The sequence below is a fragment of the Furipterus horrens genome, unplaced genomic scaffold (genome assembly GCF_987537825.1).
Source record: "Furipterus horrens unplaced genomic scaffold, mFurHor1.1.pri manual_scaffold_9, whole genome shotgun sequence".
In the NCBI taxonomy this organism is placed as follows: Eukaryota; Metazoa; Chordata; class Mammalia; order Chiroptera; family Furipteridae; genus Furipterus; species Furipterus horrens.
In genome coordinates, this window is record NW_028327179.1 from 16138838 (window position 1) to 16156373 (window position 17536).

General features: G+C 41.4%; 1 protein-coding gene across 1 annotated transcript in view; it reads right to left on the reverse strand.

The window, feature by feature from the left end:
• Positions 1 to 11553, reverse strand: part of DNAH11 (dynein axonemal heavy chain 11) — a 255136-nt gene extending 243583 nt beyond the window's left edge. Inside the window, exons 1-5 of the mRNA XM_090286851.1 lie at positions 11197 to 11553; positions 9830 to 9973; positions 4788 to 4984; positions 4125 to 4314; positions 3035 to 3134 (exon numbers count right to left, since the gene is read on the reverse strand). Coding sequence (XP_090142977.1) covers positions 3035 to 3134; positions 4125 to 4314; positions 4788 to 4984; positions 9830 to 9973; positions 11197 to 11553 — 988 coding nt within the window. The remainder of the gene's footprint in view (positions 1 to 3034; positions 3135 to 4124; positions 4315 to 4787; positions 4985 to 9829; positions 9974 to 11196) is intronic.
• Positions 11554 to 17536: the final 5983 nt, after the last annotated feature.

The window sequence follows — 17536 nt, forward strand, 5'->3', positions numbered from 1 at the left end:
CTATACTTAACCGTAGTCCTATTTTCTTTTATTTCACTTATCCCACAATGGGCACGTGACAGGTCTGAAAGCCTCTATACACTGTCCATCTGTAACTACCATTCAGGAAAGCCCTGGGGTAGATACTCACACAGCACAAGGAAATCGTGACTGCAGACTCAGTGGGAAAGCGCCCTTAGACTCTAAAGAAATGTACTCAACCCCATGGAAACTGTGGGAACAAAACATCCCCGCAAAGTCTTCACTTTATGGTTTGGATTACAAGCTTTGTCACTAGAATGTTAATTCCTCCTAGGTATTTGGACTAACACAGTTTAATCATTTATTTTCTCATTCCAGTGTTCTATGAGCCTAACTCAGGCAATGACTAGAAAATTTTTGATTATTAATCATAACATAACTTTGTTTTTATAAAATAACTTTTTTAATTTTCAAGCATGGGTGATGAAGATATTTTGGAACTAAATAAAGACGATGGTTGAATGACATTGTGAATATTACCAAAGGCCACTCAACAATACATTTTAAAATGGTTATTTTTGTGTTATGTGAATTTTACCACAATTAAAAAATTGTGAAGCATAGTAAGAGTAAGGAATACTTTTTAAAATGCTATATATGTGAAGAAAAAATTAAATAGTTAACGATTATCGATTACTGTTTAATCTAATCCATATTTTTTCTCTCTCTTTTAGATGTTGTTTTATTCATTTTTAGAGAGCAGGGAAGGGAGGGAGAATGAGAGGGAGAGAAACAGCAATGTGAGAGAAACATCAATTGGTTGCCTCCTGTATGTGCCCCGACAGGGGACCAAACCCGCAACCCAGGTATGTGTCCTGACCTGGAATTGAACCAGTGATCTTTCACTTTGGGGGTTGACAGCCAATCAACTGAGCTACACCAGTCAGGGCTAACCCAAAATCTCTCGATTAAATTTGATTCTTTAAAGTACCCTAAATGAATCTCTTTCAGAGTCTATTTTGCTCCTGAGGCTACAAACACCTTTGATTAACTGAAAATAAACTTCATTTATGAAGGTAGGGAATGAGGTAAATTCTTATGTTCAGGTGTTATCCCACAAGACTGTCAGGAGAAAAATAAAAATGAAAACAAACAACAACAGAGAACACCTGCTGAATCGTTTTGGGGCTGTCAAGAGTCAGGTACACACCCGCCCAGGTTCCTCTTGACATGTAACCAATTAATCTGTCCACCTAAAATAAAGACCTGGGAAGACAGAGAGGATCCTGGAACTATTCTCCCCAGATGCTCTCATGTTTTAAAATTGGAGTGTTTTCATATTAATTTTAAATTAAAATAATTGCATCTAACAGATAAGTGCCCTTCAATGTGATAAGCAGATCTGGTGATTTCACAGGACCTCGTGTGCGTCTTGGAAAGGGGCTCTCCCTCCAATTGACAATGGCTTTGGGCTGCTTATTCTGTGGATGGTGTTTTCTTCTGACTCTCCGGGCCACGTGCCCTTGAGGCTCTGAGCACACCTATGACTTGGAGCTGTAGACGCTTCATCAAATGTTCATCTCATACAAACTCAGAAAAAAAACTGCGAGCACCTTCTATTTATTAAGGACACACTTTACTATAGGCTAGCACTCTGTGCACTGTGCATTAAGTCTGCAATCCAGCGCGTCTCAGCCAGCGGAGGTTTTGCCCTATGGGTCACCTGCCAATGTCTCAAGACTTTCTTGATTGCTACAGCTGGGATGGGGGAGTGGGCAGAGGCCAGGGGTGCAGGATGGGCCCCACAACAAAGAGTCATCCTTCCCAAATTGTCACTGGTGACAAAGATATTGCTCTGGTCCTCTCAACCTATCTGCAAGGAAGGTGTTATTATGTGAGTTTGGTCAATGAAGACCCAAGACTCAGCACATTTAAGATGTATTGCGTGCATCTGGGACAGGAGTCCAGATCAGGCAGACCCCCCCAACCCCAAATATCCTCCCTTACCTATCGCCTCTTTTCAAGCAGAATTCATGGAGAAAATCCTAAAGAGGTATCAAAACATTTCCAAGTAAATTTTACGTATTTCCTAGCCTTGCATGTTACTTAAGAAAAAGTAAAATTTTTCTAATGTCCGAAACAATGAAAGCTATTTGTCCATATTGTCTTGCAACTTTATCATTTAAAACTTCAGGATTACAGTAGTCCCTCTCTGTATCGTGGCTCACTTATCGCAGCCTCACTGTATCGCGGGATTTTTAAAAATATTATTTTTAATTATTTATCGCAGATTTTTCACTACATCACGGGATTTTGCAGTACTGTACAGTAAATACTAAAATAAATGTAAGGTTCCTACTTCGCGGATTTTCACCTATTGTGGAGGGAGTGGGGTTCTAGAACGTAATACCCGCGATAAGTGAGGGATCACTGTATGTCTATCCATATTTGCTTGCCCATGCCTAAGGAAACACAAACACGAATCCAGAAACTGGGGAGGGTTGTTACCCCAGGTGGGGGTAAAACTGGGTAGTGAGAAGACTAGGAGACTTTTCCCTGGATCCCTTTTTATAATTTCTGGTTTTTAACAACGTACATGTATTGCCTGCTCAAAATTCACCAGCCAAGCAAACCTTCTTCTCTGTATGTTTAATCTTCACCTAAACCGTAACGACAGTTTGGAGCTCTTACCGACTGAATAAGTGGCGCATGTGAAACACATTCAGAGAGTCTCCTGTGAATAACTGGACTGACTGTAGCCCAACGGTTGATGAGAAAATCTCTGTGCTGGGCTCTCATTAACCCCCGGCTGGATACCAAAGGCCTTTCCCCTTCACACACACACACATTCACATTAAAATTTCTGTCTATAGCCACTTTGGTAGGTCCCTATTACAGACCCTAAAAATTTAACATAAATGGAGGATAGAGTACAGATGACTAAGATGAATTTATCATTAGAAAAGCCAAGTGCTATCACTTCAGGAACAGGCTAATGGAACAAGGGTAGCTGAGCAGGCAGACTGGGGCCAGGTCATGAGGGGCTTTGATGGCCAAGGAACCAGAGTCTTACCATTTTTCACAGCTACAAAAATGTCCTTCAAAGTTGGGAAATAGCTGCTTTGTTTAGTTTTCAAAATCTTAACCATTTTGAGGACAGTAGGAGCCTGAAGCTAAATGGGAAAAAAAAAAAAAAAGAATTTATCAAATACAAGCTAATTACTAAATAAATGCATTCTGTAATACAACATGTAAATTACATTTCACTCATGCACAATACACAGAGTATTTAACCCTCAGAAACCTATCTGGTTTCAAGTCAAAAGTAATTTAAAAAAAATTTTTTTAAAGATTTTATATTTTTTAATTTTATTTTATTTATTCACTTTTAGAGGGAGAGAAACATTATGTGTGAGAGAAACATCAATTGGTTGCTTCTTGCAAGCCCCCAACTTGGGGACCTGGCCTGCTACCCAGGCATGTGCCCTGACTGGGAATTGAACTAGCAGCCTTCCAGTTCACAGGCCGCCACTCAATCCACTGAGCCACCCCAGCCAGAGCTCAAAAGTAATTTTTAAAGTGACATTTTTCTTAGCTTTCTAAACTTGAATTTTCAAAATAATCTGTCAATTTACACATGGGTATATAGGTAAAATATTTAAATTCTCATGTAAAATTTCTTGCTGTGTTTCAGGAAACCTCTAAGAAACATGTAAACATATGAATAAATGTCTTAGTTTTTAGAATATTAAATTAGGTAACTTATAAGGCACTCACTCAGCAAAGGAAATAAAGCTCTCCCAAAGCTATATATCTACTAAGCAAGACTGTATTTTTTCCCAAATCAATTAAATTGACTAGATTAATTAAATCTTATAATCTTCTACGTTTCCCTGGGAAATTACTCTTTTTCTATGCCACAAAGTGCTTCCAATTATCTCAAATGCTGTCAAAATATTCTCAGAAAGGCAAGGCTAATTTTAATCCCCGTTAATTTAAAAAGTGCATACCATATAGCACTTTGGAACAAGAGAGCAAATTAGTAAGTCTTTCAAAGAATGTTACATTTTTAGAATTATAGGAAATCACTGCTCTAGAGACCAAATTCGACAAATGACTTTGCTAATTCAAATTACAAGCAATTTCTAGGGCTATCTACTTACTTGATCATAAATGCACGATAGATTCTCTCTCCTCATTGTCCAGAAATCCAGTTCAGTTTGAGGATTTGAGTGAAGACCATTCAGCAGAAGCTGCACTGAATCTTTTTCCATAATTTCTTGGATTTGATGTGACCATTTAATAACCACTGATTCAATTGCATGGAGTACTGTCCTTTCGTTTGGCTCCAGCCTACAAACATTGAAAGGATTAATAAAATAATTGAAAATCAACTAATTTCATATAAATATAGGACTTGGATTTTAATAACTATTTCATGTATCCATAAACCCGTTTTCTAAATACTTTAAAATCAGATCATTATTTTTATGACCTCAATTTGACTTGTGACATTCTTATTGCCACTGGCATTTCTCTAACATTAAAAAACACTGTTAAACAAAGAATTATATCCTCAAAACCATTTCACTAAAAGAAATGTCTTTGGCATCATGGCAATTGTTACCACTTGCTTTTTGAAGGCTGCTTTTTAAAAGCATACTTTGAAAGGAAATAAAACACACAGTGTTTCAACATAACATTGTTTTAAATATATAATATAGTTATAATCCTCTATTTTGCTAACAGTTTGCTGGAGGTATGATATGAAACATGTACGTTGGCTCGCCGTTTTAATATCCTGTATATACCATGTCATTACGTACTTGGTCTTTGGAGATTTCTGATCCAGGTCAATTTTTCCTGCAATAGTGGGAATTGGTAGAAGAGTTCGTCTCAATATTTTACCCCTAAAAATATGCATTTTGTGTTTCATGACCTCTATGTGACGTTCCATGTCTTGTGAAATAAAACAGGACCAGGATTTATGGTTGTTCCTATTACAAAGAATTGGCACTAAAATCTAAAAAGAGAAATATTTTAAAAAGCAGTTAAATTAATTTACATACAATTATTCAAAGATTTTGTCATGCAAAATTGGCAACAAAATTACTTCATTTCATAAATATGCTCCTATGACATCAAATCTGCAAAGAGAAGACAAAAATCAGTGAACCATTTAGACTTAATCAATGAGACAGATACTCTCAAAGAGGAAATAATTTACTGCTTGTTCATTCACTGCCCACTTATCAAATATTTTTGGAGGTTCTCCATAACTCAAACACTGCATGAAATAAGCAAAATCATGTTAAGCAAGTAAACTGCTTTCTTAATGCAACTGAGCATACTGGCAGATATGTCGATGGAAAAAATATTTTTGAATCACATGGAGGCAACAGTAAATTAATCTTCTCAAACCCTGAGTGGCATCCCAGTGGATTAAAGTTTGATAGTCAGAAAAACGTTTATTTACTCATACAGACCTTTTTGGGACTCCTTTCATTAATGAAACCATGAATGTGAAAGATCCTCAAAAATTATTATTTTTTATTCCCAGAGCCCAGCATATACTAAGTAATTAATAAGAGTTTGCCAAGTTTATAAAGTTGGCCTCTTCTTGCTTTCCCACTCCTTTCCAACAGCTACTAATTTGAAACCTTTTATGATATCATTTTTTTTCTGATATAATCTACCCTGTTTACCAGAATTATACTGTAACATTTCCGTTAGCTAAAGTGCTCAGAATATAGTTTTTCCACCTTTTTAAAAGTTTGAGATGTTCATTACATATCTCCCAGACTACAATCTGGTAATTAGTTAAAAACAAACTGAAAATTCACTTTGGCTTTCTAATGGTGTTGAAACAAATCTTTCCAAATGGTCTCATTATTACATTTTCCCTGCTTAGCACCCACTACAGATGAACCAGGAGCCCAGATTAGTAAAATTGAGTCTCTGCCCTCGTTGAGCTGAGTAGGTTAGGTTCCCCCATGCAGGAACTGCCCTAACTGAGAGCATGTTCAGGATGTAACGTGGAAACAGAGGAGAAACCCCTGGCTCCGGAGGAGAGGGGTGTTGGGGAAGACTTGTCAGGAAAGTTACTACGTGGTTGAAATCTTTAAGATGACGGGGCAGGGCAGGCATTCCAGAAAACTGAACACTGATATGGGTAGTCATTGAGGGCTCCCAAAATACGGTGCTTCTGGGAAACTGCTGGTCTTGCCTGCCTCTGCACCCCGCAAATGAACAGCTGCAAGACAAGCAGGGTTGTTAGTTCCCGAAGAGCTTTGGAAACCAGATGGAAAGGCTTGTTGGGATGAATGTGCGCTGACCCACTGGAAAATTACTTTCTCTGTTAAGTCTTTAACAACAACAGCTTTTTCTAAAAGTCAGATCTGTGAGGAAAATTCTGGTTATTCAACATTTCTAACTTACAGGGTACTGTTTCAAACTTCCACTCTATTTGCTATTCTGTGATGAGGCCAATTTCTTTTTTTTTCCCATTACAGTTGACATTCAATATTATTTTGTATTAGTTTCAGGAGAACAACACGATGATTAGACAATTATATCATTTACAAAGTGATCCCCCCAGTATTTCCAGTACCCACCTGGCCCCATACATAGATAATACAATATTATTGACTCTATTCCCTGTGCTGTACTTTACATCCCTGTGACTGTTTTTGTAACTACCGATCTATCCTTTTTAATCCCTTCAGAGGCCAACTTCTCTTAAAATTAAATATTTGAGTCAGACGCTATGGATAAAACTGTTTTGAAGCTCTGAGCTACACACTCTGCACAGCTAAAGTACCTCCATAAACATCACTTAAAACAAATACACCTGGGATGTGCTTTTTAATTAATCTTATATACAAAGTAATTCAAATAATCGAAGAGGGGGCTGTTTTGCTTTAGTTGGGAAGGTTTTTCGTTTTTATGGTTTTTGTCTAGTTTTGATGATTATAAGGAAAACCCCAAACTTTCTCTATGAACCAAAATAATCTGGACATGTTTACTAAAGATAGATACAACTACAGATAAAAGAGCTATGGTGTCTTTGCTGTAGTTTTCTTACCTTCTTTTATCCTTTCTTAATCTGGGGAGTTTGTTTTTACAATGCTTTTTAAATCAGTAGAGACTATTACCTGGGAAACACTTTTAAAATACTAGAATCTGGGCCTCTCCCAGATTACTTAAATTAGCATGTCCAAAGATAGGACCCAGAGTTGATACAATAACCAAATCCTACCCTGGCTGGGTAGCTCAGTTGGTTAGAGCGTCACCCTGATATGCCAAGGTTGTGAGTTCAATGCTCAGTTGGGGCACATATAGGAGACAACTAATTGATGTTTCTCTCTCACATTGATGTTTTTTTTCTCTTTCCCCCCACCCATCTTCTTCCTCTCTCTCAAATCAATAAATTTTTTAAAAAGAACCAAATTATGCTTCCTGTATGGATTGATGAACATTTACATTTTTTTGTTCGTTTATTTCAAGATCTGAGTCAACATAACTAAAGAAATAACGTTGAGACGAGATCAGGAGTTCACTTTTGGACATGTTGGATTTGAGATGTCCATTATATCAATACATCAATGGCCATGTTTGGAAGGAAGGTAGATGTCTAAGCTTAGAGTTCAGAAGAGAGATCAGACTGGAGAGAAAGTTTGGGAGGCCCCAGTGCATCAGCATGAATTACCATCAATCAGTGTATTATCTGAGTCAGACCTCAAAAACTATTTGACATTGACATAAGTGCAAGTACATTAGATCATTTAAATGAGAAAACAAAAGGTAAATATGAAGTCACAAATGACTTTCCCCACCATGAGAGTGGTTGTGAACTCCATCCTCCCATTTGCTCAGGCCAGAAAACCTCTAAGTCAGCCCTGACTCCTTCCTTTGTCTCACGCCTTGTTCCATTCTATGAGGAAATCATGCAGGTTCCACTTTCAACGTGTATCAAGAATCAGCCCCCTTCTTGCTCCACTGCTGCCACCCTGGTCCACTATTCTGGATACAACCACAGGTAACACAGGTTGGGGAAGTCAGTTCAACTTCGGGCATTAGGTGTAAGATGTCTATTACACATCAAGTGGGAATGACAGGAAAGCAGGTGGATCTCCAAGTAAGGAATCTGGGAGAGAGATCTCGGCTAGAGAGAGAGGATGAGGAGTACCTCATATATCACTGTTTACCAGCCAGTTCTGTGAGTTATAATGGACACTAAGCAAAGACTATCTTTGGAATGTTTTAGCCCAAAAATCTACGGCCATGCCTTAGGGCCTCATTCATACCAAATTTAAGCCTGGTCTATAAATAAACCCAACTGACCTCATCAGTGTGACATCCTCGCTTTGCTTTTCTTCCTAAAACTCATATCCTTAAGCATAAATGACAATCTTCCAAACCACTCAAACTCCTGAGGTTCTGGATGGTTAATGCCTTCTATAGACGTATTCATTAACAGCTTACTCTTTTTCATTTAAACCTTCTTTCAGAGGGATATGCATTGAGAGGGAGATAAATTCAGAGAAAGATCAGAGGAACTTGGAAGAGTTTAGTTCCTTCAGCTGGTAGAGCAAGATGCCAATGATGAGTGAGTGCAGCCTTGACACCCACCCCACCCCCGGCCCAAACTCAGAAGCTGGCTGTCTGGATTCAAATGACCAAGTTATTCACATTTTGTGTGACACCCTTTCATCAGATCCAGTTCAATAAGAACTTTCTGAACACCTGCTACATACCCAAACTGTCCCAGCTCCTAAAGATAGAAAAGACTCTTCTTAGTGTTTCTTGAAATCAGCTAAAACCAAATAAATTCTACAGGAGTGGAAGGAAACTGAGGTAAAATCCTGAAGTTGGGCGTGAGAGCTCAAAGATAGCAAGAAAATGTCTCCTTTCAAAAAGACAGCCAAAGAGACCCAGGCAGTGAAAGAGATGTGAAAGACTGGCAGGTCATCAGTAACATATATGTTGTCAGTTATTTCTACCTCAAGTTTTGGCAGGATTGCACTGATTGAGATTTGATTTACTGAAAACTAACCCAGCAGTTGCCGAAGTCTAGGGCACATGAGAATCACCTGGGGATCTTGGTGGGAGCCCGGCACTGATTTAATTAGTCTGGGGTGTGATGTGGGCCTGGGTATGTTGTCAAGATCCCCCAGGTGAGTCTAATGTTCTGCAAAGTTTGAAAACCACTGCTGTGGTTCCACAGAACAGGGTCATTTAGTATGTTGTTCTTCAAAGCCAGTCCCTCAGGATAGAAATGCAGAATACCAGCCGCACCCCAGACCTACCGAATCCACCTGCCTTTAACGAAATCCCAGGCGGTTCTGGTGCACACGAAGGTGCCAATATCGTTAGTTTAGCGAACATTTCTCCCGTTTAAGGGGAGAAAAAGAGGACTTTTAAGGCAACCATTTCTAATACTGTTTCCATTACTTTTAACCATTATCTGTCATAAGTGACATTTAGAAACTAACAAGAATCGAAACTGATTTTTAAAACCCTTTCCAAAGTGTCACTCTGTCTCTGAATGTAAATTTTAAAATCTCGAGCTCAGTCCAAGAGCCTATTCAATCCAAGCTGCTTTTTATTTACTTCCATGGCTTAGAAAGAGGAAAGAGATGACCCTACAAATCGTCACCTGCGGAATATTAGCTTCAGTAAGTATCAGTTCGCTTCAGAAACAGTCTAAATGCTGTCCCACTCCATTCATCTGGCTGAAGAGATTACTGGCTTCTACATTCTCTCTCTCAAAATAAACAAATAAACAACAACAAAAAGAGTTGTCCCGAATAATTCCAAGTGTCACTGAGATAAATAAAAGCTTCAAATATTAAAGATAGACTAGTACCTCATCCAGGAAAGCAGTTACATGTCCAAGAGATGAGGCAGGTATCTCTCCAAATAAAACCGTTTGAAAGAAATCATTAACTCCAATGCTTTCCGTAACCTTCTTGGCAATATAAACAAGTTTATGTTTTGCATCTCTTGGAATCTGAAACAAGAACAAGATCATTAGTTTCAGTCCAGATGTAGTTTCCACGTTCACACGCAGAGTTTAACTTAGAGTTCGATTGCTAGCAAAAGTAACAAAATCTGGTACCTACTAGAGTTAAGTGTTCTATCTCCTTGTCTACTGACAATCTTCTAATTTACGATTAGGAAAGTAGCCAAAAAAAAAAAAAATTTCAAAACACAACCCAAAGGCAAGTTCCTGTTATTCTCTCTCTTCTCTGGGATCCTAGTTTCCAACTATTACAACGACCACCTCCAGTGATGATAGTAACACTTTACATTCCGCTGCGGCACTCACTGTACGACCCAAAGATCATAAATCTTGCTGTACCCTTTTCACACTTGAAAAATGCCAAATGCCAATGCTGCACTTGTGGGTGATACGTTAACCTTCAAGTGGGCGAGCAGTCTAAAGTTTACGGGCAGAGGGGTGGGGACGGAGAGAATAAGAAGAGAAGAAAACCCTGGCTGCTGTGGCTCATAGGCCTGCGAGCCAAGTGTCGCTTGTTCGATTCCCAGTCAGGGCACATGACTAGGTTGCACAGCAGGTCCCCAGTTGGGGGCGCGAGTGAGAGGCAACCACACAGTGATGTTTCTCTCCCTTTCTCCTTTCCCCTCTCTCTAAAAATAAATAAACAAACAAATAAATTATTTTTTTTTAAAAAAAGAAGAGAGGAAAAGGGGGAGAAAGGCTTGTCCCCCTCGACGGCTGCCAAACACGACGTTTGCGTAATTACCCTGCCCCCGCACTCAGTTTTAAGGACTATATTTTTCCTGGGATGAAGTGCGGTTGGCAGGCAGTCAGAGTACTTGTCAAGTTACCTGCGTTCTGCCAAACACTTTTCTTAAGGATGTGGCTCCAGAGTGACCCAAGAGCGACTAAGATGGAAGTTACCCGGCACAGAACCCTCCAGGCGCCTACCGCCCAGGCAGCCTGGAGAGGCTCTGTTTGTCCTGCTTTATCCGGATAGAGCAGGCTCCAGGACTGACCTAAAAAACCACCCACAGCCGCTTAACTGCAGGGGGGCGCACGGGGTGGGGGGGGTTCTGCCGACTGCAGGGCGGACTTCCAAAAAAGTTTTTTAAAGCGCCCGAGTGCATGCCCCGCGGGAACCCAAGGATGCGCGCCTATCCTGTCCTCGGCTAAGAACCCTTAACTCTAGGCGGGGGCGTGGCAGGATCCCCTCGCCCATCGCTGCTTACCTCCCGGGAGGCCGCGAGCCGCCCCGTGGCGGCAACACTGAACACAAGCCAGGCCGGGCCGGGGCTCTCCAGAAACTCCCCCAGGACCCGCCGGTTGTCCTCGCTCTCCAAATGCTGGCTCCATTTCTCCGCCTGGAGCCCCAGCATCTGCCCCAGGCGGACGCCGAGGAAGCGCACCCGCGCGTCTCGGACGAAACTCCGCGCTCTCCTAGCCTCCGCCGCCGCCTCTTCCTCCTGTTCTTCCTCCTCTTCCAGCTCCAGCACGCCTGCCGCCTCCAGGTCGGCGCCCGAGGTTGGGCGAAGGGTCGGGACCTCCCTGTCGCCCCGCGCCTTTCGAGCTACCGCGGGGTCTGGCATCTGGCACGTCCGAGGAGACACGAGGCTTGCGCGCTCGGCGCGCGCCCCTGCCACCCCCGGTTGGGCTAGGACACCCCTCCGCACACGCGCCCCGAGAGGCTCCCAACTCGTCCCGCGGCTGCTCTTCCCCACCTGCGGCTACTTGGCAGCCGAGGTCTGCACGCAGTGGGAGACCCGCGGGCCGAGGCGCCGGCCCAGGGTGAGCCGCGCGTCCCGTTTCCCGGGGGACGGAGTCGCCACCCCGGCGCGCTGGGGGCGGAGTGAGCGCGGAGGGGAGCGGCCTCCAGACTCTGGGCCCCAAACTGGACCGGGGAGGAAAGTGCCCTCCGTCGGTCTGAGCCACTCGGTGGGCCGCCTCCATTGCCCTCCCGCTCCTCGCCACGGGACGCCTCTGTGGGGCTGCCAGTGAAGACGAATCGCGGCCCAGCATTGACGAACTGCTGTGCGCTGAGCAGTACCGCCTTGGGTGGAGTTCCGTGCTAAATCCTCCACCGTGATCATTGTAATTCACAGAAAGGCAAGGCTTCCGACTGGTCATCTTATTTGTATGGGCAATGCAACAAAGTCACAGAGGGACTAAGTAACAAGAAGAAGGGGGAACCAAGATTCAGACCCGTCGCTGAGGTCTCTTACTGCTTTGGCTAAAGTTTGTCCGAATATTACCAGAAAAGAGCCAACCCTGCAAGCCAACTTTCCTCCTTGAGGAAATCCAAGGTCTAGGTGTGATCAGTCTGGATTCTGACCCTCGACCCTCGTTCTCATGCATAGAGCTTTGTAGACTCGAAAGTGCTTGGGAAATATGTAGAATTATCATTCAATCCACGACTAAAAAGCAAAGGGAGAGAAGTTACAGATTAATAAATCATGATATTAAAACGGAATTTCAGTACGGTCTGTTAATGGCATTTGTTAATGTTAAGGAGATTCTAACTACTGAAGTAGCCAGAACTAGGGGGAAGGGGATGAGAATCCTGGAACGAAAGTTTTTTTTTTGGTTGATCCCCTTTGTTTATTTCAAAATACATACATACCTCCTTTTATTTGCGTTTCACTTTATTTCGCTTCACTGGTGTGGTTTTTTACAAATGGAAGGCAAGACACTCCACCAGCAAAAAAGGGACAGCTGGTGGACTTGGTCGGTGGTGCCTCTTCCCCAGTCATGAGAAGAGTATCCCCAACTAGCTTGCTGGTGCAAGGGGCCAACTTGGTCCCAACATGTAAGTCAGAGACAAGTTCAGCTCAGTCTGGTGTACATCTGTCTGCCCCCAGTCAACCCACAGATGCAGGAACAAGAATAAATGATTATTGTTGTAAATGCATAACTGTAGTGAGGTTTGTTATGCAATGCTAGTATGGCAATAGTCAATCAGAGGGTTGTTGTGAGAATTAATTTGGTTTAAATATATAGAAATCGCAAACACTTAGGTCAGTGCCTGGCACGTTTAAGCATTGTAAAGGGTTTATTATTAGTTAGGGAGTGGCAAATGTGAAAGTAAACAGGCAAAGACAGAGTATGCTTATTATGTCAGATGATGGTAAGTTCTAAGGACAAAAGCAAAGGAGAGTGAAGGGGGGATGTTAATTATTACCAGTGTTCAAGAAAGCCTCACTTTTGACCAGAAATCTAAGTGAGCCATGGATTCTGTGAGAAGAATATTCCAGGCACTAGAAAAGAGCTGGTAGCTCCATAGAGAGAATGCTTGGTTTTGGGAGAAACAGCAAGATGTCCAATAAGAGGAAAAATATTAATGAGGACAAAGAAGAAATATGGGTTTTTCTTAAAATGAGACAGAAACTGTTAACTGTCTCCAGTGCCCACTCACCCTATATGCCTCTTGGTAACAGAACACTTATCCCCAGCCCAAGTTTTAATGGGACTCATGGTTACCCACCTGGAAGTTTTATTTCCTAGTTTCTCTTGTAACCAATAGAAAGCGAAAGTAATGTGATACAACTTGTATGTCATGTTCTTAAAGAGAATGCCAGCCTCCGTTTCTTCTTGTCCTTCCAGCTTGCTGGCTAGTTACTATATGACCATGGTAGGCTGAGCCTCCTTAAATCATGCACATGACCCTTAAATATGTGAAAAGATGCTCAACCTCCCTCACAAAAAAAAAAAAAGTGCAAAACCAAGTTATAATACAACACATTTGTTTACTAGATTTAAGATTGACATCCTATTGTTGGCATGGCTGGGGAAACAGGCACTCATGTACATCACTGCTGGGAATTAAAAATGATGGAACCCGAGATAATTTGTCAATTTCTAAAAACAATGCCTATGCATTTGCCCTTTGACCCGGGAATCTTATTATAGCACTAACTGTAAAAGCGAAAGACTGGAAATAACCCAAATGTCCAGAAACGAAAAGCCGGTGGAATAAATCATAGAAAATTGAAACAATGGACTAATATACAGCTATAAGAAAGAATGAGGAAGCCTTCTGTATACTTCAGTGGAATGATTTCCAAGATACATTTCAAGTGGAAAAAAAGAGCAAAAATTGTGTATATTATGCTATCATTCAAGAAAGCAGTGGAGGTATACACCCTTCAAACACACCCATGCAGTTTTGTTTATATTAAAATATAAATACTGCAATAAAAGAATAATCAAAGAACTTTAAAAAGTATTTATACATGAAAAAGGGTGAAGAAAACAGGGATAGAAGCTAGGCTTCTGAAAATAGGCATCATTTTCTATAGTTAACTTAGGAATCATAAATAGTTAATATAATTTTTAAAAGTAAGTTTAAACTTTTAAAAAGTTCTCAGAAATTAAAAAGCAAAATGAACCAAGTGAACTTCCCTGCATAGTGAGTTGTTGGCATAACCACACAGAGAAGATCTATTTCAAGGGATTTTAAAACAATAGAGAGTATATCTCTAAAAGAGATATACCCTAAACAAAAAGAACTGCACAAAATAAAATAAAAACAATATAAACAAGTAATTTTCCATTGTTTGCAGTAATTACGTTGTTAGTAATAGTGTTGGCAGTGTTATTGTAAGACTGGCTATGTAATGTGAGAATAAAACTATCATAGGTTGGATTCTTGTATAAATGGTCCTTTGTGGATTTGCATGCAGGTCACTTGTTGGGGAGGGCTCTTAGGGGAGAAATACCTGTCAGGGACTGAAGGAAGCAGGTTATAATCAAGATCCAGCTCCAGCCTCCTTTTAGGGAAATGACCACTAGGAGGAGCCCGAGCAAACTCTGGGTTCTGTTGGTGATGAAAGAGGGAAAAGTGTCCATTTAAGGGCATTGGGGGTGTTTTTTCCTCAGATGCTTCCAATACATATAACATCATGAGATATAGCACATTAAACTAACATGATTTCCCATGAATTACAAAAATTTATTACTTAAAAAAAAAAGTGTGGTTAAACATTCAAAGGACTTTATTCTTAGAGAAACCCTCAACTGAGGTAAACCTAGGAATTTGAAAGGAGAAAAAAAAAAAAAACAGGGTAAAGCTGAGAAAAACATGCGATTTGAGGAATTTTAATATCTTCATTTTCAGGGCTATCAAGACACAGGAACAAGTGGGTGAAGGGTCAGTGTCACAGGGGGCCATCAGATATGTAACAAGGGTCTGCAGAGGAGGGGACATGACGTTGAAGACACATATGCAAATCACAGGAAGAAGTGTCACCTCATAAGGTCAAGACAACTCAGAGCAGACATAAAAACAACAGTTAATTTTTCTTTCCACTGTTGGTTTTGATTTTTTTTTTTAAAGGGACCTAAAGCATCTTTGCAGAGAATAAGCATGAATTTCAGAACTACAGGGGAAATGCAGTAGAAAAACCAATGGATTTGCAGGAAAGCGTAACTTTGTAATACGGGGCGGGGCAAAAGTAGGTTTACAGTTGTGAGGATGCAAACCAGGTTATTCTTGTATTATTTACTAATTATTTTGCATTATTTCCCATGTGAACTGTAAACCTACTTTTGCCACACCCTGTGTGCAGAGAGAAAATACTGAGGTGCGCTGGAAATGACTGACAAAAGCAAGCAAGCTAGCAAACAGCAACCACAAGACCCTCGGGAGAGGAAATCCTCACCCGGGACCTGCTGTTCTCTCTTCCTGTACAAATGCAATGCACTCCGCCTTGCACTCTAGTTACTTGTGCACCTTTCTTATGTTTCCTTATTGGTAACTAAGCCATTTGAAGGCAGGCACTGAAAGAGGCCCTGCCATTTTGTTTAGTCTCCTGCAGGATGTAGCACAGACTTCCAGCAATATTTCTGCTCAAATATTTGTTAAATTGAAAAAAAAGCCCTTCTTAAAAAAATGTCAGGAGGGGAAGGACTTCTGTGACCCAAGACATTTTAGTCAGGGAAAGAATTAGAGCCTCTGAAGGGAGAAGGGAAAAATATTGAATAATAAATCTATTTTTAAAGGAGTAATTAAATTACACGTGATCAGAAGAAGAAAGCAGCTTTATTGTAGGAGCACTGGTTACAGAGAAGACTTAAGAGATTAAATCTGTTCATTGAAAGAATATAAAAGGGAGTTAGGTTGTAGAGTGTAAAAGCACAATAGTTTCCGAATCTTTCCAAAATCATATTAAACATTATTATTTCTATTCCTGTTTGTCGAACTTCCCTTGAAATGAGAAATGAGGAGCAAGCTTGGAGAAAGTGCTCAGAGGTGGACACCGGTGGGACTTCAGCGAGGACTAGAGATCCCCTCCAGAGTAAAGGCATCACCCATATGTCATTAAGGCTTACATCTGCCTAGTGCTCAGCAGTTTACAAAGCCCTTTCATATGTGATAGCTTACTGAGTGGAGACAGAGATTTGAGGCAGGCAGTGTACTTAAGTCAGGTAAATCTCCCTTTTTATTTTATACTTACATTATATGTTACATCTTTCGTATTTACAAGGTAAACAATTGTAACGTTGCAAAAATGTCTTCCTAAACCAGTAAGCCCTGTTTGCATTCTTGCTTTTCTATCGAAATATATATTTATATTCCTAATATGGTGGTAGTGAATTGTTCCAGGATCTAGGATATTGCCACATCCCCAGGGATGCATATCTCCTCTTTAATGCCCCAATCCTGCCAGCACCAAGAAGCCCCCAGCACTTTCCCAGCATTTCCAGCCCCTGACAGAGAGGGTGTGCCTCCTGGTGACACAGTAGGGTTGCCGGGGCTGGGAAAGGTTAGGGTTAATAAAGCATTCCTTCAGATCACACCCTGGGTCTTCTCCAACGGCTACCCAAGCCCTTCACTCCCGGTGTAAACAGAAGGCGCAAACACAGCCATCCCCTGCGCACCTCAGTAGTTTTGTTCTGAAATGGTCAACAAAACTGCCATTGGCAAGATCAGTCTTGGCAAAGAAAAGGGGCTGATAGAAGCAGAAGGGAAATAGTAAACATGCCTTCAAGTGTATTTCGTCGATTCTGTGCTGCACAGTTTTCACCTTCTGACATCTCTGAAATTGGGGTGTGTCTCACACTTGTGGTCTGCAGAGGCGTGTCTGTTGTCACGACTGCTCATACAGCTGCCGCAAAACTTGCAGAATAGAATGTCATTGGTACGGAGGAAATCCCTGGAGCTAACAATAGAGCATTCATTTAGGACATGCTGCATCACTCATGCTCTTAGGGGCACAGATGACACTGTGTGAAAGTGAGGACCCCTGGTGTATTAGTCATCTCCTGCTGCCTAACAAGTAACTCTCAAAACATAGCAGCTTGAAAAGACAATTTGTTAGGTCACTGAGTTCCTGTGGTCAAAAGCTGGCAGGGGCTTAGCTGGGTGCTCGGCCTCAGAGTTTCCCATGAAGTTAAAGGTAAGGTCGGGTCCAGGGCTGCAGTCACCTGAATGTTTGACTGAGCTGGGCGATCCACTCCAAGCTCACTCGGGTGGCCATTGTCCAGAGGCCTCAGTTCCTCAGCACGAGGTCTGTACATGGGTTGGTACCACATGGCAGCAGCACACGTCCCCTGAAGTGAACAATCCAAGAGAGC